This window comes from Mastigoproctus giganteus, chromosome 11, assembly GCF_048544385.1.
Source record: "Mastigoproctus giganteus isolate SK-2022 chromosome 11, ASM4854438v1, whole genome shotgun sequence".
Taxonomy (NCBI): domain Eukaryota; kingdom Metazoa; phylum Arthropoda; class Arachnida; order Uropygi; family Thelyphonidae; genus Mastigoproctus; species Mastigoproctus giganteus.
Window position 1 is genome coordinate 139,089,255 of NC_143585.1, and position 27,062 is coordinate 139,116,316.

At 37.1% G+C, this 27,062-nt stretch overlaps 1 protein-coding gene across 5 annotated transcripts in view; it reads left to right on the plus strand.

Annotated features, from left to right (window-relative positions):
* LOC150078471 (rho GTPase-activating protein 45-like) overlaps positions 1-27,062 on the plus strand; it is a 492,654-nt gene that overhangs the window by 289,371 nt on the left and 176,221 nt on the right. For all 5 annotated transcript variants that reach the window (XM_090385482.1, XM_090385485.1, XM_090385486.1 and 2 more), the window contains one exon: positions 16,359-16,501. In XM_090385482.1, coding sequence (XP_090241608.1) covers positions 16,359-16,501 — 143 coding nt within the window. The remainder of the gene's footprint in view (positions 1-16,358; positions 16,502-27,062) is intronic.

Here is a 27,062-nt window from a genome sequence, read left to right on the forward strand (position 1 = left end):
GAGGTCTCAAGACCTGTATTCAGTACTCAAGGTGTGGCCTGACCATTGCCTTATACAACGGAATAATCACTTATCCCTTCTAGAAAAAGTCCTGTATATCATTGACAAGACACCATGAGCTACTCTTGCAGCCCGTCTGCACTGCTCAGAGAACTTCATATCTGCCTGCACAATTACCCCCAGGTCCTTTTCATTCTCTACCACTGTCAGTGTAGTACCACAGATTTGATACATTGCTTTGGGGTTGCTGTTTCCCATATGTAGTACTTTACATTTGTCAATGTTAAACTTCATTTGCCACCTCTCAGCCCATCTGCTCAACCTTTCCAGATCCTGTTGCACAGAGCATAGCGTCAGCAGTGTCCTTAACAACCCTGCCAACCTTTGTATCATCTGCAAACTTGGACATTAAGCTTGATATTAGCATTAGCATTAGTAGAGGCATTTGATGCAAGAAAGCAAGCTTACGCAGCATCAGCCAAAAAAAAAAAAAAAAAAACCACTTCCACTTCACCCCTCTGTTCGTTCAAAATACCTGTCCAGCTGAGCCTTAAACTTATTTAGGCTATCAACCTCCACCACAAGGGATGGAAGTCTGTTCCACCAACCAACCACCCGCTGGCTAAAGGCAAATTTCCGCACGTCTATCCTACATCTGTCTTTCCTCAATTTGAATTTATGCCCTCTCAGGTGATTTTTCTGAGCTAGAGGAAGAATCCCATCAGCATTGAGCATGCTTAAACCATTCAAGGCTTTATACACCTCTATCAGATCACCTCGCTGGTGCCTAGTCTCCAGACACTGTAATTTGCAAAACTTAAGCCTTTCTTCGTAAGAGCACCCCTTTGTTCCATTCACTAATCTTGTTGCCCTTCTCTGTACTCGTTCCAGCAGCTCTACATCCTTCTTGAAATGAGGCCTCCAGACCTGTTTACAGTACTCTAGGTGTGGCCTGACCATCGCCTTATACAATGGAATAATCACCTCCTTATCCCTGCTGGAAAAATTCCTGTATATCATTGACAATACTCCATGAGCTACTCTTGCAGCCCGTCTGCACTGCTCAGAGAACTTCATATCTGCCTGCACAATCACCCCCAAGTCCCTTTCATTCTCTACCACTGTCAGTGTAGTACCACAGAGTTGATACGTTGCTCTGGGGTTGCTGTTTCCCACGTGTAGTACTTTACATTTGTCAATGTTAAACTTCATTTGCCACCTCTCAGCCCATCTGCTCAACCTTTCCAGATCCTGTTGCAGCAGCATAGTGTCAGTAGTGTCCTTGACAACCCTGCCAACCTTTGTATCGTCTGCAAACTTGGACATTAAGCCCGATATACCATCATCAATATCATTTATAAATACAGAAAACAATAATGGACCCAACACTGAGCCCTGAGGGACTCCACTACTAACATCAGTCCACGATGAGCAGTGTCCATTGATTACCACTCTCTGTCTTCTCCCCCTCAACCACCCCTTTATCCATAGCAGCAATTTGCCTCCAATGTCACACTGCTCCAATTTGTGTAGCAGTCTTCCATGTGCAACAGTATCAAAAGCCTTTCTAAGATCCAAGTATATAATATCAAAGTTATTCCCTGCATCCAGTTCTTTTGTGACTGCATCATAGTATCCAATCAAGTTGGTCAGGCAAGACCTCCCCTTAACAAAACCATGCTGTGTCTGAGCTATAACTGAAGTCTTGTCTAAATGATCCTGTAGTGCTTCTTTAACCAGTGCCTCCATTAATTTTCCTGGAACAGAAGTTAAGCTCACAGGTCTATAATTACTTGTGTCAGCCTTTGATCCTCCTTTGTGAATTGGGGTCACATTTGCACATTTCCAGTCTATGGGTACCTCCCCTGAGTCTAAGGAAGCTCTCATAATTATGGCTAAGGGTTTGCTTACTTCCTTTGCTGCCTCCTTTAATATAACTGGATAGATCCCATCCACCCCAGGTGCCTTTCTTGTGTTTATCTTCAACAGTTTCTCCTCCACTTTACTCCCAGTTATTTCAAGATTCTGTAGCTTACTGCTAGAGTTGAATACACCTCTGGCATTCCCCTCGCTGAATAACTCCTCATGTGTGAATGTCGATGCAAAATATTCATTTAGTTTGTTAGCTACCTGAGCAGGATCATCAACACTTGACCCATCAATATCAAGTGGACCAATCTGATTCATCCCCTTCCTTCTAGAGTTTACATAAGTAAAGAACTCTTTGCTGTTTTTCTTTGCATCCCTTGCCAAGGATTTCTCGTAATCTGCCTTCGCCTGCCTAACCTCCTTTGTAACTTGGTTGCATATCAACTTGTATCTATCATAGGCTTCTGTGTCATGTGTTAATTTGTATATATCCCATGCATTTTTCTTCTCTGCCATATGCCTCATTAGTTCATCTGACATCCATTTTGGCCTAAACCTTGAACAATATTTCTTAGTTGGTATGTAAAGCCTAGTAGCTTCCAAGATAAGTTCTTTGAATGCTTCCCATTTTGAATTTGCTGTTGGTAACATCATCAGTTGGTCCCACTGTATAGAATTTAAATACTGTCTCAGTCCATCGTAGTCGCCTTTACGGAAGCAATAACCCTTCCCTTTACCCCTAATGGTAGTTACCTCTTTGAGTAAATCCCACTTCAGCACACTGTGATCACTGCCACCTAGTGGTTCATTTACCTGCAGATTCTTAATGCATGAAGAATCACTGCTGATAATCAAATCAAGAGTATTACTCCCTCTAGTTGCCTCCCGAACATGCTGATGTAGAAAACAATCATCCAATAAATCCACAAAAGTCCTGCTAGTGTGTGAGTAACCAGCCCCCAAATTCCAGTCAATATCTGGGAAATTAAAATCTCCCATTATAAGACACTCTGATTTACTGGCCCACTCTATTTCCCTGTACAGTTCCTTATTATACTCATCAGAGTCATTTGGCCTATAGCACACTCCTACTCTCAATTTTGATCTCCCAATGTTTATGTCACACCAAACTGACTCCACACTGCACTGTCCAGCGATGTCGACTGGCTTCACTTCCTTGGTTTTTATGTGTTTCTTAACTAATAGCATAACCCCTCCTCCCTCCCTTCCTATCCTGTCTATCCTTTCTGTAGACGTTGTACTCCCCAAATTGCAGTTCTGCATCCCTTATATCTGTGTGACACCACGTCTCTGATATCCCAACAATATCTGCCTTCGATGTTTTGAGCAATACCTCAAATTCATCAAATTTATTTACTAAACTCCTAGCATTGGTGTACACGCAAGTATACCTGCACCCGTTTCTATTCTTAGCTACCCTAACACAACCCATGTGTTTACTTGTACCGCAATGGCTCCCAGCAGTCTCTGAAATACCATGCATCTTGTTTTTCAGGCTTCTGCTTATTCTAATAGAAGCAGTGCAAGAATCTCTTTCACCTCTGCCAGTGGCTACTGTCAATCTATTGGTCTTTGTCTCCCTCCAAGCTAGCAGTTTTCCGATCCACCTAACACTGCCTCGATAGCATCAGCAAATATTCTTGCACCCTTTCTATTTAAGTGTATCCCATCCTTGTAGAAGCAATCTCTCCTGTTAATAAGTAATCAATATACAAGTAATTGATATACCATCATCAGTATCATTTATAAATACAGAAAACATCAATGGACCCAACACTGAACCCTGAGGGACTCCACTAATAACATTAGTCCATGGTGAACAGTGTCCATTGATTACCACTCTCTGTCTTCTCCCCCTCAACCATCCCTTTATCCATAACAGCAATTTTCCTCCAGTGCCACACTGCTCCAATTTTTGCAGCAGTCTTCCATGTGCAACAGTATCAAAGCCTTTCTAAGATCCAAATATATAATATCAAAGTTATTCCCTGCATCCAGTTCTTTTGTGACTGCATCATAGTATCCAATCAGATTGGACAGGCAAGACTTTCCCTTAACAAAACCATGCTGTGTCCGAGCTATAACTGAAGTCTTGTCTAGATGATCTTTAACCAGTGCCTCCATTAATTTTCCTGGAACAGAAGTTAAACTCAGGTCTATAATTACTTGTGTCAGCCTTTGATCCTCCTTTGTGAATTGGGGTCACATTTGCACATCTCCAGTCTATGGGTACCTCCCCTGAGTCCAAAGAATCTCTAATAATTATGGCTAAGGGTTTGCTTACTTCCTTTGCTGCCTCCTTTAATATAACTGGATAGATTCCATCCACCCCAGGTGCCTTTTTTATGTTTATCCTCAACAATTTCTTCTCCACTTTACTCTCAGTTATTACAAAATCATCTAGCCTACTGCCAGAGTTTACTTCACCTCTGGCATTCCCCTTCCTGAATAACTCCTCATGTATGAATGTAGATGCAAAATACTCATTTAGTTTGTTAGCCACCTGAGCAGGATCCTCAACTGTTGAACCATCAATATCCAGTGGACCATTCTGATTCATCCCTTTCTTTCTAGAGTTTACATAGGTAAAGAACTCTTTTCTGTTTTTCTCTGTATCCTTTGCCAAGGATTTCTCATAATGTGCCTTTGGTTATCTAATCTCCTTTGTGACTTGGTTACAGACCAGCTTATATCTATCATGGGCTTCCATGTCACCCATTCATCTTAAAGATATCATCTTATCAGATATCATCTTAAAAGATGATATTCTGCCCTACAATGTCATTAACTTTTGCCACTGGCAGACATACCCTGGTCCTGTTCCACCTATCCTTTTTGCATAATATATTCCCTGCCTCCCTGACAATAGAGTCACCGACAATAACTAACTCCTGTGGGATCAGCATATTCTGCCTTGGAGATTGCCACTGTGTTGCTTGATGCACAGGAATGAGCTCTGGCATTGAATTGGGCAGCTGAGAGCTTGATGTGCCACCATATTAATTTCTTCGATGACATCAATTCTACACCCCAAACTCTCATAGATGCCCCCTATTAGAATGCTGAGTTGATGCCTAATTTCTTCACACTCTCTGCACCTAACAAATGCAAGGACATCCTCCTTGGCTAGATCATGTCCTTTTCCAGATAGATCTGGAAACATTTCACATTTCGTGCATTTTTTTAGACTGCGTTGCATTGGAGAATTGCCCACCCCTCGGTTCTCCCCCGAGCCACAGCACTCCCACTACTTTGTGCTCGTTGCTTTGCTGCTCTTATCTGGGTCGTGATTCCGTTTATATACAATTTAATTAACAATGAATTTTAATAAGATTAATAAATTTTACTGATTAATTGAAAATATTACACTAAGTTAACAGATTTCTAAGACTGTGCTACATAATACATTATCTAATTTACATTAAACTTTACACTGTCAAGTTCGGGATATATGCTATACTATTCCTTATCGATCATATATTCAGTAACAATGCCAGTAAGCATTATACAGTCTATACAAGCTGACAATATACAGACACTAAGTATTAACTTTCAGAATCGCTATCTAAATTAAAATTAAACCAAGGAGCATGACTAGAACTATAAAGCTGTTTCTAGAAATAAATTAATGTGACAAATAAGTCAATAAAACGGCTTAATATTTATAAAAAACTTGTCCAATGTGTGGATAAGCTCGAACGCCCTCCTACTCTCATTTTTGTTTTCCCAGTGCAATTCATACATTTTCAGGTTAAAGAATGAACATGAAGACTGAAAGTAGTTTTAGGTATGTTTGATATACCCTAGTCATGTAATAACATTTTAGTTTTGTAAAGGAGATTTGTGGACACCCTGTATATTTATTTTTCCAGCTGATCAAGAATCGTCACTGGTGTTTGACCCAAGAACCCCTCAATCCTAGAGAGACACACATATACAATATGGAAGTATATATCTGGAAGTTTACACAGACGTTTTCTTGGATTCTGGTGTTTGATCTTCTGTATGTCAGGAAATTTATACAGAAGATTAAAGATCAGAATCTAAGAAAACTTGAAAGAATTTTAATTTGGGCAGGGTAAGTCTTACCAGCCTTTGATCCTTCCAGTGCCAGCATGTCTGATAACGGGAAATAACAAAACTTGAACAGGCGCAATATAGCCGAAGCTGCTCTTGCGCCACTAAACCCCAAACAACAACAACCGACATGTCTGGAATTTTTTTGATGCTTTTGTTGTCGCCACTGACAACTATAGATGTGCATTCATAGTGGCATTTTCAGATTAATTTGAACTTAGTACATCAATATATATATATTTATATTGATGTATTGGGTTCAAATATATTCAATGAACAGGTTATATCAAGCACAAAAACACTCAAACAAAATTCAGTGCAAAATCCCAACCAGGAGCCTAGTAACTGCATCACTCAAGAATCCATTTCACTTCATTAGTTAACAGGGCCAGATAATAAATAGAATTATTTGTAGAGTTAATGCTTAATAATTTGTCTGAAAATTTTAAATAATCTTATGTAAAATATCTTCATAAATAATCTGTAATTTTAGTTCTAGTTTTATTCATAATTCTTTAATTTCTAAGCAGCAGCTTTCCCAAAATACTTTTAATATCTTGATCAATTGATTTATTTGATTATTATTTGGTAGTTCTGATCGTTTACTGTTTCTTCTCAAAAAATCAGTTATTTCATCGCTAATTCCAGTTAAAAAAAATAGTCATATCATTTTTGCCTTTTACATTGCTGTTAGTAATTTTATTTCTTCTTTGTTGGTCATTACATTATAACATCCCTAGGGATGTTATAATGTAATGACCAACAAAGCAATACAGCAACCAATAAAGCAATAAACCTATACAAACAAACAGAATATAAAATGGGGGGGAGAAGGATCATACTACCCCCTCATTTTAATACTACAAATACAAGGTGATATGAAATACATGTATTGGATTTCATAATCTACTCGAACTTTTATTATTATGCATGCATGGTGCCTTGGGTAGAAAGGATCTATCAAGATTGTAAAGAGCAATAAAAAAAAAAATAGGTGAATCAGTGTGTTTAGTAGAGATACGGTGAGTGGGAGGCTGGGTATCATGCTTCTTATCAAAAGCACTCCAAAAGTACCAGACTGTTCCCAATGTTAGATCAAATTCAGGTAGATGTTGCATCTGTGTGGTATGAGGTGGTGTATAGTAAAAAGAAGTTATAATGAGGCATTCAAGTGTGATTGCCTCATTATGGGTGACTTCAACCTACCATATATTTAAGCGTGTAAGCCAACTTTTTAAAACATGACCTATGTGCTGGCTATAAAATTCTAATCTTAAATTAAAGGCATGTGCCTAATGTTAAAAAGATGCTAATTACAGTATTACAATATGATTACAAATATATTTTTACACAAATATATATTATAGCTCACCATTTAAAACCTGGAATTTGTTCATTCACCTTCTTCACCAAGGGGAGGGGGTGGAAGTTCTTGGAATCCATTGGGAGTTCTGTTTTTGGGTTTACTTTTCAACTTCTTGAAAATAAAATTTTCGAGATTGCCAATTTCTTGTAGCAGACATTCTTCCATATCACGGCATTGTTTAAAAAGGAAACCAGTTTGTAATAAAACACCAAACAAGCAACAAGGAATGGCCCAATTTCATAATCAAAGCCTCCCATGTATATATTTAGCATCAGTGAAATGATGTCACATTGTCATCTGTGCATATAGTTTTTGGGTTCGTGAACTTTTATGTAAAGGAGTACTGTATATGCTTATTGCTTTCTTTATAGTTTGCCAACAGTATAATAAATCACAGTTAATGCAGATTTTACTGTAATTCAAAATTGCATATGAGAGATGACTGCAAAAATGTGGAATGACTTATACAGTGAATATAATTAAGCATGAATTTTCAAGGTGAAAAATACAATTCAACTTATACACAGAGCTACACAGTATCTCTTATAGATTGGAAGTGATGGGCTGGAAATATGCTATGTGGAAATAATTTCTGACTGAACATGGACTGAGCCACCTTTTTTGATTATTATGTATTCTGTGTCAGACAAAGGACAAGGGTCTCTGCCAGAAGGTACTTATCCAGTTTCCCCTTAAACTTTACCAGTACTGTCAACTTTAGTTAACAAGGAAGGCAGTATATTTCAGTGAGATGATGAATAACTATACAGACAAATTGGGTGGACTAATAAATCAGAATATCTTATAATGGGTGATTTTAGTTTTACAGATATTGATTTTTCTAGATTATTAAAATCAAGATTTTTGCCTTTCAGATTTTGATTATTCAGAAAAGGTCTGGTGCTGTGTGAATGTGTAACTGTGGATTGGTCATTCGCACACTACAAGAATTTTAATAGATTTATTGTATGATTGTTTTTTTTTTTTTTTTTTTTTCCACCAGCATCTTAGAGAGGCAACAAGAGAAAGCAATACTCTTAATTTGATCATCATCAGTGACTCTTCATGCATAAAGAATCTCCAGATAAAGGAACCACTAAGTGACAATGAACATAATATATTGTTCAGAAGAATTAAATTCAGGCACTTTAATTCTTTTGTTTTCTAAAATTTTTTTCTTCAACGATGGCGACTGTTTCAGAATTGATTGCTTGAGAATATTGACCAGACCTTGGATCATCCTCAACTGACTCCCATGTTTTTTTTTTTATAACTTTTCTGGTAATCTTGCAACCATAGCATAACTGGATGATACTTGCTCAAAACACTTTGGGATTCCTTAGTCCCAGGTGTCAATCATTTCATGCCAAGCAATTCCATATGTTTCTCAATGCATTATTTCTAAAGAGCTTTTCAGTGAATAGATTCTGTTTTGTTTCAACTACCGTTTTCTTTATTGATAAATTAGCTCTTTCACACTACAAGAAGTAGGCAGAGGCCCAGAAAGGGAATCCACCTTTCTGTTTCTTTTTCTAGAAGTATTAACAAACTAACTCAGCCATTTGGTCACCTTGTAGCACTGTTCCTGCCACCCCATGGCAGGACCAGAAATCTGAGCAGTAAAGCTAATTCCCAGGGCCTAAAGGAGAAAACATGGGCTGTGTCAGCTTTCCACCATTTAAGGACTGCAAATTCAAATTCCATGCATTCTCTTTGGGGTTGGGATATTCATCAGGGTTGATGAATATCCCAACCCCAAAGAGACTGAAGATGGATACTGCCCAAGTAGAACATTCCAGTTTCCTGGTTCTACATCCTTTAACAAACCAGCCCATATGCAATCTGTCACCATTTCTATATAGAAATGTCTTGAAAACGTAGCTGATTTGTACCCCAAGAATGGTTCGAAGACTAAAATCTGGTGACCTGCTGGTTGAGACCACCATCCGCAAACATTTGAGTCTCTTCTCAAACTTGCCTGATTCAATGGAGTGCCAGTTAAGGTACCTCCCCATTTGCCACACTCAACACCTTGAAAGATGTAATTTTGGAATATGACCTAATGAATGTCTCAGAGGTGGAAAATTGCCAAAAACTGCAGGATCAGAAGGTCACACAGGCAGAGAGAATTTATGATGAAGAAATATGGCAAGCTTATTTCAACTTCCAATATCATACTGACATTTAGTTAGCCAAACTTTCATCATTGAAAGCCGAGTATTTCAACTGTCATATTCATCCATGCATTCTGAACCCAAAAAGATGTTATAAGTATCAGAAATGTGGGCTCTTTGAAAAAGTCTGTCAAAGTAACTCAGTATGTTCAAACTGTGGATCAAAGTATATTCATGCCTAAGCTGACTGATGCCCAGTCTTCACTTTGCCCCAATTGTAACCCAGCCTTCTCTAAAATTTGTGAGAAGTGGAAATACAAAAAAAAAAAAAAAAAAAATCCGGAATTACAAGAGAGAAAAGAAAGTCTAGTATTCAGAAGCAAGAAAACAATTACAACAACACATGCCAAGTTATATGTATGCTGAAGCCTCCTAAAGATTTCATTCAGTATCAGTTCAGACTGATACATTAATTTCACCAAGCATCTCCATTTTTGAATGGGCTCAATCCTTTCTCTCTTTTACACCTCAATCCTCAAAGCAATGGACTGAAGAGGAACTAACAACACACCAATCTTACTTGCTGCTCATGCAACACCTGTAAACTTGTCCAAACAGAAAACACAGATTCTTTTAGGAAGAAACATACTGACTCCTTCCTTATGGATACCACTGAAATTTCCAGTCAAGACAAAACCATTCTGAAGATCCAGCCAGAGGATGATATGGACACACAACCTATTTTTACAAAAAGAATGAAACTGAAAATTGATCACTTCAAGCAGATGTTCAAAAAAGCAGGCTGACTCAGATTATTCATTTGAATCCAAACAGTGAGAAACATAGTCCAATGGAATTGCAGAGGTTGCACTGGGTTTGCAGGATCTGGCAAGTACAGTAATATCCTCCTTCTCTTTCACATCCCTTTCCATTTCTCACTTTTGCACAATGCCTTGAAAACTTTTCATAATGTTTTATATATTGTTTTTATGTATTTTATTTTAGTTTGTTGTATACAGTTTTTAGTGCATTTATTTATACAATTCTCAGTCTTTAATTTTTTATTTTATATGTATATGTAATTAAATTCTCAGATTAAAGTTATTTATTTTTAAACAATTTTCTGGTTGATACAATGCTATATCATTGTGAATATACTTGGCACCCAGGGCCTTTTTTTTAGTATCTTTCTTCTTCTTGACAAGCACACGACTTAGGTTCTAGTATGCTTGTGTTTCGAGTTACATTATAAATAAATAAATTTCCATTTATAATCTGGATAATAGGCATGATCAGAAGAGTTTGCACAAAACAGTTATAACTCCATTATAACTGTTTAATATTTGTACAGTTATAATATTTGTGGTATAGTTTTGATATGTGGACCTGCTAGTTCATTTACATTTTCTATAACAGCTTTTTCCAAACTATGATGCCTTCCCCCTCCCCAATGGATAACAACTTCAAAATAAAAATAAAGAATAACTTATTTTTATTAATTGCATTTTCTGTCTCCTTGGTTTTTGCAAGGTTTTACAGCTTGCTGCCCACCTTATACCACCCTACCTCCATTTCAGATTAGAACCACCACTGGCAGATTTTGTAAATAGAATTAAAATGCAAAATGAACAAGCGTACTTCCTTAAATATATCCAAACTACCCACTTCCATAACATCTAATGATAGTTTGTTCCAACAATCAGTTACTCTGACTGAAAGCAAATTTTTGAAAAAGTATCCTGCTGTCATCCTTTTTCAGTTTCAGTTTATGTCTCCTTGTCTGTGCTGTAAATATCATCATCATTAAGTGTACCCAATCCATTTAAAACCTTAACCTAAACACTTCAATCAGGTCTCCTCTCAGATGTCTAGGTTTCAGACACTACAATTTGCAGAACTAAAGTCTTTTATGGTAAGACTACCCATTTCTGTTCTTTTGAATAATCTGGTTACTCTTCCCTGCATCCATTCCAAGAGATCCACACTTTTCTTAAAGCAATGCTTCCAGACCTGTTTGCAGTACTTAAGATGTAGTCTTCAATGGGATCTGCCAATCCGCACTAGACCACCGTGGAAGATTATGGTCCATGTCCTCAACGTGAATCGTCGAGGAGGCTTCCATCCTGCAGTGGGTTGATAACGGCTGCAGTTTACCTTACTTATCGTCAATGGGATAATCATCTCCTTCTCCCTGCTGGCATAGTTCCTTTATTTATGTATTGTTTTGTTACTATCATATTCGAGAACATGAAAATAAATGGAATTGGTATGTCGCATCATGTCATAGTTCAAACTTCCTCCAACAGATGGTGGTAAAAGATTGACCAGCAGCCAAGTAACAACCAGTTTCATTAGTAGTGTTAATATTTCGTCACAATTTTGCAATGGAGCAATAAATGAATATCAAATTTTGATTTTAACTGGGAAAATTAACAGAAATGTATGAAATGTTAAAAACTGTTTATGGTGATGAAACGTTAAGTCATACCAGTGTGTTTGAATGGTATTAGTGGTTCAAAGACGGATGTGAGGATGTTCACAATAACTTTTTTTTTTCTGTTTTAATCCATCAACCCTGGAAATGAGGACAAATATGCAAAAGTTCAGGACATTGTGGCAAGATCTCATCATTTGGCCCTCAGAATGATGGCCGATGAGTTGGATATGAGTAAGAAGATGATTCATCAAATTCTCTTGAAGATTTAGGAAAAAGGAAAACCTGTTCAAAGTTTGTGCTACACAACCTCGCTGGTCAGCATAAGAAACAAAGATTGTCATCATGCAAAGAATTCAATCAAACTTGTCGAGACAATCATAAAATCTTTGACTATATTGTTACTGGAAATGAGTGTTGGGTGTTTCATATGACCCAGAGACAGAACATCAGAGCATGCAGTGGACTTCAAAATCATTATCACCAAAAAAGTTTTGTTTATACAAGTCCAGAATCGACAGTGCTAATCAGGTTTTTGACAAACAGGGTGTGATTCCCAAGGAATTTGTACCTGAAGGGTAGAGAGTCAGTGCTGCGTTCTATGTACAGGTGCTTCAAAAACTATTGGAGTGCATTTCCCAGGTGAGGCCACAATTTTGAGAGAAAGGTAGCTGGTTCTTGCTGCATGATAATGCCCTGCCCATTCTGCAAATGTTATGAAGATATTTCTGATGAATCATGGCATCATATAGATTAACCATCCACCCTACTTTCCCAATCCAGCACCATTGGACTTCTTTCTCTTTCTCCTGGTGAAAACTGCTCTCAAAGGAAAGAGATTTCAGGATGTTGAGAGCACAAAGAAACACGTAACCACTAAACTGAACTTTATCTCTTTGGACACCTCTGCTGACTGTTTTTAGAATCTTTTAGAACAGTTTAATGTGTGCATTCAATCCACACCTCATATGCACTGTCTGTCAAAACATTATGACTGCCTCATGTTTTAGCAATCACTTCATGTTTTAGCAAAAATCCATTGCTGAACCTAGAACATCAGATTAATAGAATGGTACAGGGCTGGTTAAAGACTAATAAGATTTCTAAGGAGCAGTATTGGTCGTTACGTGTAACAGAAGCCAAATACAGAGATTCTATGGCCTGCCCAAAATACACAAAGTGGGTGTTCCACTCAGGTCCATAGTTTCGTTCATAGGCAGTCCCACATATGCACTATCCGGTTTCCTGGCCAAATTGTTGTCACCATTAGTAGGACTTTCCGAGTTTAGTGTCAGGGACAGCAAGGATTTTATACATTTTATAAGAGAGCAGCGTGTAGAAGAAAATGAAATTATGACATCTTTTGATGTGACATCTCTGTTTACATGTATTCCAATTGACCATGGTGTGCGATGTGCACACATGGCCCTACAGAGAGATACCACCTTAAGCAGCAGGACACAGCTAAGTTTGGAAGATATTTGTAAGGGCATAGAATTGTGTCTCTCAAGCACCACTATGGTGTTCTGTAACACTATGTATAAGCAGGTTCACGATGCAGCTATGGGCTCCCCCATTAGTGCAATTATAGCTAATCTGGCTATGGAGGAGCTCGAGGTTAGATTATTTAGTGACATGGTTCTCCTTATGCATCCATGGAAGAGATACATGGATGATATGTTCTCAATTATTCAAAAGAGAAGGGAAGATGAGGTGTTAAATTTTTTTAATGGCTTCTCCCTGTTCATACAATTCACCTCGGAGGTAGAAGAAGGAGGGCTTTGCCGTTCTTGGATGTGTTGGTCTACAGAGAAGGCCCGTGTGTAAAGACCAGAGTTTATAGAAAACCCATGTGTAAAGGCCAATTCACATTATAATTTAGCTCAGGCCAACCATCACAAGAATAGTGTGATTAGAGCACTAATAGACAGGGCAAAGTCACATTGTAGTACCTCCGAGGATAGAAAGAAAGAGTATGAGCGTGTCACGGCGAATCTCCTGAGGTGTGGCTACCCCCAGAGGATCATAGAGAAATATATTAGAGGAGAACAGAGAAGAGGTGAGTCTTTTATGCCGATAGCCACCGCATACATTCCCTACTATCTGGGTTTAACCGAGTGTATAGCTCGGGTATTACGAAACTACTAGATGTGCTGTGTGCAGCTTCCAGGTCGGAAGCTGCACACAGCACATCTAGTCTTTCACCTGTGACATGACTGTGTGCAGCTTCCAGGTTGGAAGCTGCACACAGTCGTGTCACAGGTGAAAGACCCCATTTCAAACGAAAATACAAGTGGGGTCGTCTATAGCATTAAGTGCCCGGATTGTGGGGGAAACAAAGTGGCGTCTCAAGGATCGTCTGGGGGAGCACACAAAGGCGATAAGGAATGCGGACTACGGAAAATCCGCCGTGACCGAACACTTTTAGGAGAAGCAGCACCATATCTTCCCAGACGAAGCAGTTATTATTGGCCGGGCGCAAAATATGTGCCCGGTCAATACCTAGGCAGGTATTTTGGGACCGCAAGTGGCTCGAGAGCTTGCGGATTAGTTCCATTGATCCCCTCTTTCAGACAGTGATCCTTAGAGGTGATGAACGATTCCACCTGATGAGCTCCCGAGCCACTTCAGGTTCCAACACGCACGAGAACAGTGCACGTGACATGTGCCATGAACCTGCGGGTATTTAAAGATGCACTGTAAAGTAAAGAAGCATACTGTTGAGAAAGAAGGCAGAGTCTTTGAAAGCTACAGATATTTTATCGCTTTTAACCTGGTATATTTTATTGTATTTTATGATATTTTATTTGTTTTACAGATATTTTATCGCTTTTAACCTGGTATATTTTATTGTATTTTATGATATTTTATTTGTTTTACAGATATTTTATCGCTTTTAACCTGGTATATTTTATTGTATTTTATGATATTTTATTTGTTTTACAGATATTTTATCGCTTTTAACCTGGTATATTTTATTTTATGATATTTTAATTGTTTTATATCCACTGTAAATAGTAATTTATTGTAAGCTTAATTATAAAGTTATCAAATTTTGGCTTTCGTTTTATTTTGTCATTTCAACATACGGTTGGTGAAAAATACTTAAAATTATATTAATCATCTTTTGTTCCTACTTGGTGGCACATGTCAGAGTGAGAACAAGTAAATGTGATATTGCAGGCTTGTGGCATGCAGTCCAGCAGGACTTGATTGACATGGGCAAGGGACATGATCTGATGCACTTTGAAAGAGGGATGATTGTTGAGTACTAATTGAAGGGGCAGTATTACAGAAACCGTGAATCTTGTTGGCTGTTTGTGGAGTGCTCTTATTAAGGTGTTCCAAGAGTGCACAGACAGTGGACAGAAAAGCAGTCACCAGACCCACACCTCATTGATGGTCATGTTGAATGTAGGATGCCTCACCCTGTGTGAGCTGATAGATGGAAAACAGTGGAACAACTGACCATGGACTTTAAATTCACTAGGGGATGACCAGCAGTGTTTCCAAGACCATAATCCAACGAGCCCTCATCCATTTGGATCCCCAGAGTAAGTACCTGGTCAATATATCCATGTTTACAGCCACCTATTGCCAATGAATCACATTTCTTGCTATTTGGTAGATGGAATGTACAGCAACAAAATGTAAAGAGGAAACACTCCAATGTCATGATCCAATGGAAACAGGCAGGCGGTATCAAGTGTTTTGGTATAGGGGATGATTTTCTGTGACTCTCTTTGAGCTCTTATGCCCTAGACTGCACTCTAAATGCTAAAAACTACCTACCCATTGCGGCTGACCAAGTATGCCTCTTCTTGTGTGGATGGCAGGATTTCCAGCAGGCTAATACACACTGCTGGTATTTTTCAGGAGTTGTTCCATGTGCTTTTTTTTCAGCCAATTTCTTAAAATACAAATCCCATGGAACATCTCTGGGATTACAAGGACTGACAGATCTGGCATTTGAATCCTACCATGGACTATCACAGGTCTGCGGGACACAATCCTGGTGCCACAGTACAACATATCTCCTGCAACATTCAGAGGTCTTATAGAGTCCATGCCTCACCATGTGACAGTTGTATTGTTGCAAAAAGGAGGACATGCCCACTATTAGGTAAGTGTTTATAATGTTTGAACTCAAATGTGTATATTTATTTCAGGACACATGCTATTTCAGACTAAAATATGTTTCCGAAACATATTTTCATCTCAAATATGTATTAAGACTCAGCCTCAGTAATTTTTAATTTATGTAAAACATTTTAAGATTATTCCTTTGAAAAATGCAGATCTTGGATACTGATACTGCAAGTATTTTTTCTTCACTAATGGATATGGAAGAGAAAACTTTTTTAGCAATTAATTTTCATTTCTTCAGTGAAAATAATAAATTTTTGTTATTTTAGTGGTAGTATTAAAAACTATGCACTTCACTGGAACACTTGGAATAATTAAATATTCAATTTAGTTTCAGACATTGTGTGAAAGCAGTAGACTATATGAACCCGGAATGCAGTATATGGAATTTGTGAAAAGGCTACCTCTGCCCTCCAACTCAGGAACCACTGGAATGATGCCATTCACCTTTGAACCATATAATGGTGATTTTAGGTTTGTTATTCTTTGCTTTTCTTTTCTTTTTTTTTTTTTTTTTTTAATACTGCTGTAAATTTTTTTTTGAATCTGTAAATAATGTGATTTGAATACAGCAGACCTTGTTAACTTGAACCACTGCAATTTAGTCTTTCTGGTATATGAAAAGTGAATTTTTCTCCTAAAAATAGCTTATCCAAAAAAAAAAAATCCCCTAAAATATTTAAAATATTTTCAGCTAAAAAGAATTTAAATGAATGAATGCCTCTGTCTTAAGCCCTCAGAAAGGATTCTCCTTGAACTACTGCAGCTAGGCAGGTGTACATTTGTTTTTATAACCTTGATACAAATCTAGCAAATCATTTATATATATACATATTTTCCATAGCTACATAGGGACATATAGGAACCTAATGGATGCAAAATCATTATGGAAAACAGAAAACATTGAAAAAATTGAAGTAAAATGAACTTATTATTATGTCTAATGGTATTTATAGATACAGTCTCATTTTTTTTTTTTTTTCATGAAAACCCCAAACACGAAAGGTATCGAAACCTATAGTACTTAGTACCGTGCATGGGTTGAAAGAGAAGTATGGGGGGGGGGGTATGCCGGAAACTTTGCTCTAGAGACTAAACATGAGTTTCACCACTTCAAGCCTGCAATAAGCAAAGTGGTGGTATTGCACCGGTTGATGAGAGTCATCCACCACCTAGCATTATCTAATTATTTTTAATATAAAATATTTATAGTTCAATTTACAAATCACATTATTTTGTATACCATTTTGACATCCAGTAAGCTAATTATAAATAACATCTTGAAACACTTTTATATATGGAGAACAATATTGACAAGCCTTTCACATAGAGACCTTGGAGAGCTGTCTTTCCCTTAACCTTGGGAAACATTAGATGGAGATAGTGGAAGCTCTCAGTTATCCTCTCCCTGTACGAATTTTTTTAAGCAAATTCATCCATATCCAATCCTTATTCATTTACGATGCTTAAGAGGCTAGCTGGGAACAAAAAAGTGAAAGGAAAAAAATACTTGTAAGTTTCATCCTAATGGGTAAGTTTCATCCTAATGGGTGGCCTACGGTTCTCTATTTTTCTTAGGATGCCACAGACATCCTTTATATTGTCTAAATACTTCCATTATGTTAACGGGGGGAACCATTTTTCCAGTAATAAGTTTGGTGAGAGTAATAGTAATCGTGGCATGTGATGCAAGAAAGCAAGCATTTGAGCTTATGTAGCATCAGCCAAAAAAAAAAAAAAAAAAAAATTCACACAACCATTCCCTCTAAATGTTTGTCCAGTTCCTCCTTAAATTTATTTAACCTATCAACTTCCACAACAACAGATGGAAGTTTATTCCAGCAATTAACCACCCACTGGCTAAAGGAAAATTTCCACACATCTATTCTACAGCTGTCTTTCCTCAATTTGAATTTATGTCCCCTTAGGTTCGTAATCTGAACAAGTGGAAGAATCAGATCACCTTGCAGGTGCCTAGTCTCCAGCTGCTGCAATTTGCAGAACTTAAGCCTCTCTTGGTAAGTGGATCCCTTCATTCCCCTCACTAATCTTGTTGCCCTTCTCTGTACACGCTCAAGCAAATCTACACCCTTCCTAAAATGAGGCCTCCAGACCTGTACGCAGTACTCAAGGCATGGCCTGACCATTGCCTTATACAGAGGGACAATCACCGCCTTTTTCCTGCTAGCAAAATTCCTGTATATCATTGACAAAACCCCATGACCTGGTCTGGCAGCCTGTCCTCATTGCTCAGAAAACTTCATAACTGACTTCACAATTACTCCCAGGTCTTTTTCATTTTCTACCACCCTAAGTGTAGTACCACACAGTTGGTACATTCCTTTGGGGTTACTTATACCCATATGCAGTACTTTGCATTTGTCAATGTTAAACTTCAGTTGCCACGGTACTAAGTACTATAGGCCCATCTGCCCAAATTTTCTAGATCCTGTTGCAGTAGCACACTGCCATTACTGTCATTAACAACCCTGCCAACTTTTGTATCATCTGCAAACTTTGACATCCTCGTCAATAGAGAGCGTGCATACATTTTGATACTAATTGAAGCCTCCAAGGTATAAAGCCCAGATTTGTGTACAATACTGAACTTGAGATGGTGAGAGAGTTGCCAGATACCATATTCATCCAGCTTAAGATTCAGTACTTGGCATCATAAAACCTTTTTAACCCCTTCTGAGGCGCCTCCATAGCCAGGTGGGAAGGAGCAGCAGTGAATAGCACACGCTTCTTGATTAGACCGGGATTCGAGCCTGTCACCACCAAATACAGAGGATGCGGAAAAGTCAGGGAATGACCAACGCATATCCCGGAGCAATGTGGCCTTAATTGCTAATGCTCCTAAAAACGAAATAACTAACTAACTAACCCCTTCTGGAATATATATATAAATTTATGTTTTTTGTGTGGGCTCTGGAGTGTATGCAGGTAAATTTACATTGTACAAAGTCGTGTCATATATGATTTAAATAATGCATCATTTAACGTACAAATTGTTTTGAAATTTTACAGTACTGGATACCGTCTCTTATTTGTGTTTCCAACTAATATTAGAACAGTTGTAATGGTTGGCTGCTTAAAAAAAACTTTGAAAAATCAAAGGAGATTGCATTTGTCCCCTGTTGTTGTCTGATTTTAAATTCTTCGGAATTCAGATTTAGAAATTGTTGAAATTGAATTAAATTATAAATAAATATAGAATATATCATTACATGAAAAAGTAATAATGGTCATAAGTGTAGGAATTTTTTGATGCTTTTTTATTATTATTATTTTTTATTTCTGATTTGATTTTTGGAAATAATTTCCCTCTAATGTTAGGACAGTCAGATCAAGATAAGGACAAATTAATATTTAAAAATTTTTAGGTACAGAGTTTTCATTTTTAATTTTTTAAAAATTCCTCACACAAATTTCCTCCACAAAGCCATCTGTAGCAAAAATGTCACTATCATGAATGCACACACCTTTGGCAAAGGCGCCTCCATAGGCAGGAGCAGCAGTGCCTAGCACATGCTTCTTGATTAGACCGGAGTTCAAGCCCGTGACCACCAAATACAGAGGCTGCGGAAAGGTCAGGGAATGACCACCACATATCCCCGGAGCAATATGGCCTTAATTGCTAATGCTCCTAAAAACCAAATAACAACAATAATCTTTGGCAATCTCATTAATGAAAGGATTAAGATGTGAGTTTGGGGATAATGGCTAGATCCTATTTAAAATAATGAAATTCTTGTTAACTCAAAATATTTCAAGTTATTAAAATTTTTAAAAACATGTATTATATATTTGGATGTTCTATTATTCCAGTTTTAAATTTTAATTCTAAACCTAATTTATAACTTAATTCCTGTTTTTTTGCCACCTTTTTACACTCTCTTATTCCACTGGTATATTTTACCTGATGTATGGTAATTTTCCCACATTTGTCCATTTCATAAAATGAGATAACAAATCTCATTGATAATGCATATTTCCCTGTCTGTAGTTAATATCTGACATTCCCCTGGAATGTCAGATATTAACTACACGAGAATCTGAGTGCCCTCCCTAATTTTTGCCCTTGTGATTTCTTCTTTTCTAAAACGAAACACAAACATAAGATACAATATCTTATGTATATTGTATATACATACTCAACTATCAGTGCTCTGGCAAGGTGTTTAAACATAAAAACTTCTCACTGAAATTGATAGCTTAATTTGATTCAAGGAAGAACTGGACAAACTTTTGGAGCAAATAGATATGTGAAATGGGAAGGGTTTTTTTTTTTTTTTTTTTTTTTTTGGCTGATGCTTATACAGCATCAGCCAAAAACTTCTCATGTTAATGCTAATAACATTCAAGTGAAATATTCCAGTTATCCAGTTTATTGCTTCTAATTGCTATAGAACAATTGCAAGAGTTAACAGCACTTAATTGCAGAGTTTATCTTTAGAAGAAAATTCTCCATTCTTCCACTCAAGAGAACAAATAAAGTAGCTTTCCTTTTCTTCATTTCAAGAATAATTAATGACTGTGATCATATGTACATGATATTAGAACATATTTTTCAAACCTTTATTTTTGGGAATAAACACTTTTCATAGGAGTGATTGAAACATTCCTTTTCAATAGAAGGAAATCAGCACACCAAAATAAAAGCAATCTTGTGCACATTCAAAACTTAAACAGAAATGAAAATCTACGTTATGCAAAACTTTTGAAGCATCAGCTTACTTAACTGAACTTTGATAATTATGTCTGCTAAATATTATTCTAGCATAGCAGCATTACAGTTACTTCTTCTCAACAAGTAATTTTTAAAAATTCCAGCTTTCTTAACATTAAAATTCCCCCATTACCAGCTGTAATATTCTAAGGAGCAATGCATTCCAGTCATGATATAGAGGTAAATATATGTTTAGCAAGTTACAAAGTTAGATGAATAGTGTTTCCTTTAGTTTAGCAGTTGCCAGTATTTGATTCTTCAAGTGAAACATGGTTTGCAAACAGTTTAGGATGATCATAATACAGATAGTTTTTATACATTAAAACATCCAACTAATTAGACATCAGTAGAATTAGATATAATTCACAGTTCTAAACAAAGGTAAATGTAAATACTTACATTTACCTTTGTTACACTTAGTAATGGTAGTTACATTTAATACCATTAAATTAGGATTAGTAAATCCTATTACTAAGTGTAACTTAGTAATAGGATTTACATTTCCTGTGTCTTTCAATTATCTTAGAGACAATTAACATATCTAGCAAGTACAATTGTTGAGGCCTAACATCTGGTACAATATAAATGCAGCATAATACATTTATAGGATACAGAAAGTTTAAGATTAAAAATTAAAATACAGTCGGACCTCTATATAATGAAATCAATCGTTCCCTTGAAAAAATTTGTTAAACAGAAATTTCGTTATAAAGAAATGTGACCTTGAAACAGTGAAAAATATTGTAAATTCATAAATATAGTAAAAGATGGGAAATAAATCAGAAATAAATGGGATTGAATAAATTTTCTAACATTTTAAAACAGTTAATTTATTAATACATACATATTAAGAAATGATTACTTACATGGTGCGTACAGTGTATTAGTACACTTTTAAGAATTATGTCATAAAATATTTGGTTATTTTTTGTTATACACTGGATTCTACTGTACGCCGTTCATAAAAATGTTTGCATTTGTTTAAACACTCTAATATATTTTCTGGCACATTTTCTTCCCACTGAAGGCCTCGATGCAAAGTTTCAAATTCTGCCAACATATCTTGTTTGGAAGTTTTAATATTGCCCTCATTTTAATCCAACTCATCATCAATATTGTCACTAGTTCTTTAAATACACTCCAAAAATGTTGGAGTCACTTGGATATTCAGCTACTATGACATCATTATCAACTCCTAAAAATTCGTCAAGAACAGTTTCTCCACTGAGCACACCTCGCTTGGAACTCTTCCCAAGATTGCTCAATGTCTTGTAGTAGTTCATTCCTCTCATCACTGTTAATTGGCATTTTAGCAAAACTTACTTTTGCAAAACAATTCTTAATCATTATTTCTTTCACTTCTTGACTCCACACTTTCACCACCTCTGATATGCACATCGCAAATCTATAGGTTGGTTGGTTTCTATTCTCAGTATAATTTTTTCAGTATGTGCCTTTGGTAGTGCATTTTCAAATCCATGGCCCATTAGCAGCAGTTTAGACGAGGTATTTGGAGGGAGGAAAACAAGCTTCACCCTTGTAAGTTTCGAAATTACCGAGTGAAGGTGGGTAGTGCAGTTGTCAACATTCAACACGATTTTTGTTTTATTTTGTCATCTTTTTATCAAAATTTTAAATCCACTGCTCAAAGTTTTCACTTGTCATCCAAGATTTTTTGTTGTAGTTGAAGTCCAACTGTAACGGCTTTTCTCCTTTGAAACATTGGAGTTGTTTACTTTTGCCTATTACCAAAAGCTTCAGTTTTTTATTACCAGCCATATTTGCACCAACCAAGACTAATTTTCTCCTTACTATTTTTACCACCTACACATTTATCACATTTAAAAGTGTTGGAGTCAATATCTTGTTCAGCAAACATTTAAAAAACAAGACATGTTTGATCAATGTTGAATATATCTTTGGGCTCTTAGTCCTCCATAATTTTTTTTCAAAACTGTTTCTTTCCAATGGGTACAATCTTCTTTGATTGCAATTCCACTTTCATCAGAAATAACTTTTTCGAGTAAGCCAACCAGATTTCTGGTTGGCTTACTCGAATGGCTGGAGATTAAATTTCTTACTCGGTTGGCCAGAGATTAAATTTCTCCAGCCAACCAGAACTGGCTTGGAATGTTTTATGCCCCAGAAAGATGCGTACTCCATAGCCTTTTATTTTATTAATGGCCCTGATATTGGCACATTTTGGTCTCAAATTGCTTCATCTACATCTTCACAAAGGCATAATTTTGCATTCTTCTGACTGGGTCCCATTTCCTCAAACAGTTTGAAAATCGAAATGCAGTTTTTCAGAATGATTTACTCACTACTGGTAGGAATATCAAATTTTAAAGCAATTTCTTTTCTTTTCTTTTTTTTTAATGCCCCGATCTACACTATTAAGCACTTTCACTTTTTCACACTACACTCAAGGATTTGCTCTTAGACACTATAAACTTACTTGCACAGCAGCTAAAACAAAACTGATTTAGGATCCACTTGTACCTACCACGTAAACAGAGACAGATGAAATTTAGTGAAAGTGCCGATGACCCATTTCTTCGAAACAACAGATGAATTTCCAGGATAAAGGAAAATAACTCTCTCCTAATTCTGTAATAGGGTGCTTACAGCAGAACACAGGTTAACTAGAGCCATTGGCTATAGAGACATAGATAGCAGTTGACCCGCATGACTTCTCGGTACAGGAGTGCATAGAACTAAAGGTTAGGTTTACCTCTCTTTTTAGCCATTGCTGACCCACTGCTGGGCAAGGCCTCTCCCAAAACCTTTCATCTTTTTCTATCCCACACCATGGTTGGCCAGTTTCCTCCTGCAGGGTTTTATGGGCACCACTAAATTGTAGAATGTTTCAGCTCTTAATTTGTGGAATTAATTCCTGTAGCTTTTAAAAGCTAAAGGGATTCCTAATTCTTTTAGATCTTAATTCTTAATTCTACAGCATCAGCTTTATCGCCTGAAGGCCAGAGGTGCGAACAATGTGCACCCACGTCTCTCAAAATCAGTTCATTATATGGAAATTTTCTTTGTTATACAGAAACTATTTTCAATGTAATGACCAAGGGGAAATAAAAAAGTTCGCTATGCACAGAAATTCGCTATATGACAGTTCATTAAAGAGAGATCTGACTGTACATCAGTCAGAATTAAATCTAAACAATGGCTTTTTATAAGCTTAGTTTAAAAATACATGGTGCATTCCACAGACACATCCATTCCAAAACAAGAGAGCATGTTTCAAATACAAAGCAGCCAGGCTTTAGCTGCAGCAGCAACATTGTGATGCATTATGAATTTTTTTAAAATGATAGGAAATTCAGTTTGTATAAAATATGCATAAGAAATTAATTTTTTTTTTCAGAGACAATGCACAATTTGTGTGTGTGTGTGTGCGTGTGCGTGTGTGCACTGGGCTATTTTTTTAAAATATAAAAGGAGTGGTCTATGGGTCCTCCCCTAGAAATTTTTTTAGAAAAATCATGGTGCTGAATGCACCAAATTCAAAAATTTGGTGCATTCAGCATACAAATTGTTAAGCAATTAGTCTGCATGCTGTTTTTTTTTTTTTTTTAGATCTCCAGAAAAAAAATTATTTTTTTCTTATATTATTTTATTATTAATATTATTTTTTTTTAACATTTTGGCTTCTGTTACTTTTGCTGTTCACCCTACAGTGTGTTTAATAAAGTCACCTCTTCCTCCATTTTGCACTTCAGTAATATCATGCTTAACACAATTAACAATACGTATTCTCGTTCCCCAGTGATGCTTTTAAATAATGGGTATCATAAGCACTGATAAGCATTAGCATTAGTAGAGACATATGATGCAAGAAAACAAGCTTATCTAGCATCAGCCAAAAAATAAAAATAAAAAATTTCCCATTTCAAACATCCATTTGCTCCAAACGTTTGTTTGGTTCTTCCTTGAATTTATTTAAGCTATCAACTTCCACTATGACGGATAGAAGCAATCAACCCCCTGCTGGCTAAAGACAAATTCCTGCACATCTGTTCACAACTATCTTCCCTCAATTTGAATTTATGCCCCACGAATCAGGTAACAAGTGCCTAGTATCCAGATGCTGCAATTTGCAGAATTTAAACCAATTTCACTGCCCTTCTCTGTACTCATTCCAGCAGCTCTACATAAGGCCTCCAGACCTGTATGCAGTACTAAAGGTGGGGCCTGACCATTGCCTTATACAAAGGGATAATCACCTCCTTATCCCTGCTAGCAAAATTCCTGCATTGCTCAGAAAACTTCATATCTGACTGCAATATTACCTCCAAGTCTTTTTCATACTCCACTACCTTCAGAGTAGTACTGCACAGTTGGTACATTACTCTGGAGTTACTGCTACTGCTACCCATACACAGTACTTTGCATTTGTCAATTCAATGTTAATGCCACCTCTCAGCCCATCTGCCTAACTTTTGTATATCTTGTTGCAGTAGCATACTGTCATTAACAACCCTGCCAACCTTCATATCGTCTACAGACTTGGACATTAAGCCTGATATGTCTTCATCAATATAATTGATATTGATGAAGATATGGGCCCAACACCCTGGGGGACTCTACTGGTAATATTAGTCCACAAAGAGCAGTGTCCATTGATTACTACTCTGTCTTCTCCTCCCATTCAACCATCCCTTTATCTAAAGCAGCAACTTGCCCTTAATGCCATACCTCTCCAATTTGTACATCAGTCTTCCATGTGCAACAGTATCAAAAGCTTTCCTGAAACCCAAGTATATGATATCAAAATTACTTTTTGCAGCCAGTTCCTTTGTGACCACATTGTAGAATCCAATCAGATTGTTCAGACAAAACTTCCACTTAATAAACCCATGCTGTGTCTGAACTGTAAACTTTGATGCAAGAAATTTGATGCAAGAAATCAGAGAGTCTTATAATGGGGGATTTTAATTTCCCAGATATTGACTGGAATTTGTGGGTTGGTCACTCACACACTAGCCAGGCTTTTGTGGATTTATTGGATGATTGTTTTCTACATCAGCATGTTCGTGAGGCAACAAGAGGGAGCAATACTCTTGATCTGATTATCAGTAGTGATTCTTCATGCATTAAGAATCTGCAGATAAATGAACCACTAGGTGGCAGTGATCACAGTGTGTTGAAGTGGGATTTACTCAAGGAGGTAACTACCATCAGAGGTAAAGGGAAGGGTTTTTTTGTTTTCGTAAAGGCGACTATGATGGTCTGAGACAGTATTTAAATTCTATACAGTGGGACCAACTTCTGTTACCAACAGCAAACTCAAAATGGGAAACATTCAAGAAACTAATCTTGGAAGCTACCAGGCTTTACATACCAACTAAGAAATATTGTTCAAGGTTTAGGCCTAAGTGGTTGTCAGATGAAACTAATGAGACATGTGGCAGAGAAGAAAAATGCATGGAATACATACAAATTAATGGGTGACATGGAAGCCTATGATAGATATAAGTTGGTCTGTAACCAAGTCACAAAGGAGATTAGGCAGGCAAAGGCAGACTACGAAAAATCTTTGGCAAAGGATGCAAAGAAAAACAGAAAAGAGTTCTTTACCTATTTAAACTCAAGAAGGAAAGGGATGAATCAGATTGGTCCACTGGATATTGATGGTTCAACAGTTGAGGATCCTGCTCAGGTGGCTAACAATCTAAACGAGTATTTTGCATCTACATTCACGCATGAGGAGTTATTCAGGAAGGAGAATGACGTAGGTAAAGTAGACATTGGCAGTGAGCTAGATGATTTTGTAATAACTGAGAGGAAAGTGGAGGAGAGATTGTTGAGGATAAACATAAGAAAGGCACCTGGGGTGGATGGGATCTATCCAGTTATATTAAAGGAGGCAGCAAAGGAAGTAAGCAAACCCCTAGCCATAATTATGAGAGCTTCTTTGGACTTGGGAGGTACCCATAGACTGGAGATGTGCAAATGTAACCCCAATTCACAAAGGAGGATCAAAGGCTGACACAAGTAATTATAGACCTGTTAGTTTAACTTCTGTTCCAGGAAAATTAATGGAGGCACTGATTAAAGAAGCACGGCAGGATCATCTAGACAAGAATTCAGTTATAGCTCAGACGCAGCATGGTTTTGTTAAGGGCAGGTCTTGCCTGACCAATTTGATTGGATACTATGATGTAGTCACAAAAGAACTGGATGCAGGGAATAACTTTGATATTATATATTTGGATCTTAGAAAGGCTTTTGATACTGTTGCACATGGAAGACTGCTGCACAAATTGGAGCAGTGTGGCATTGGAGGCA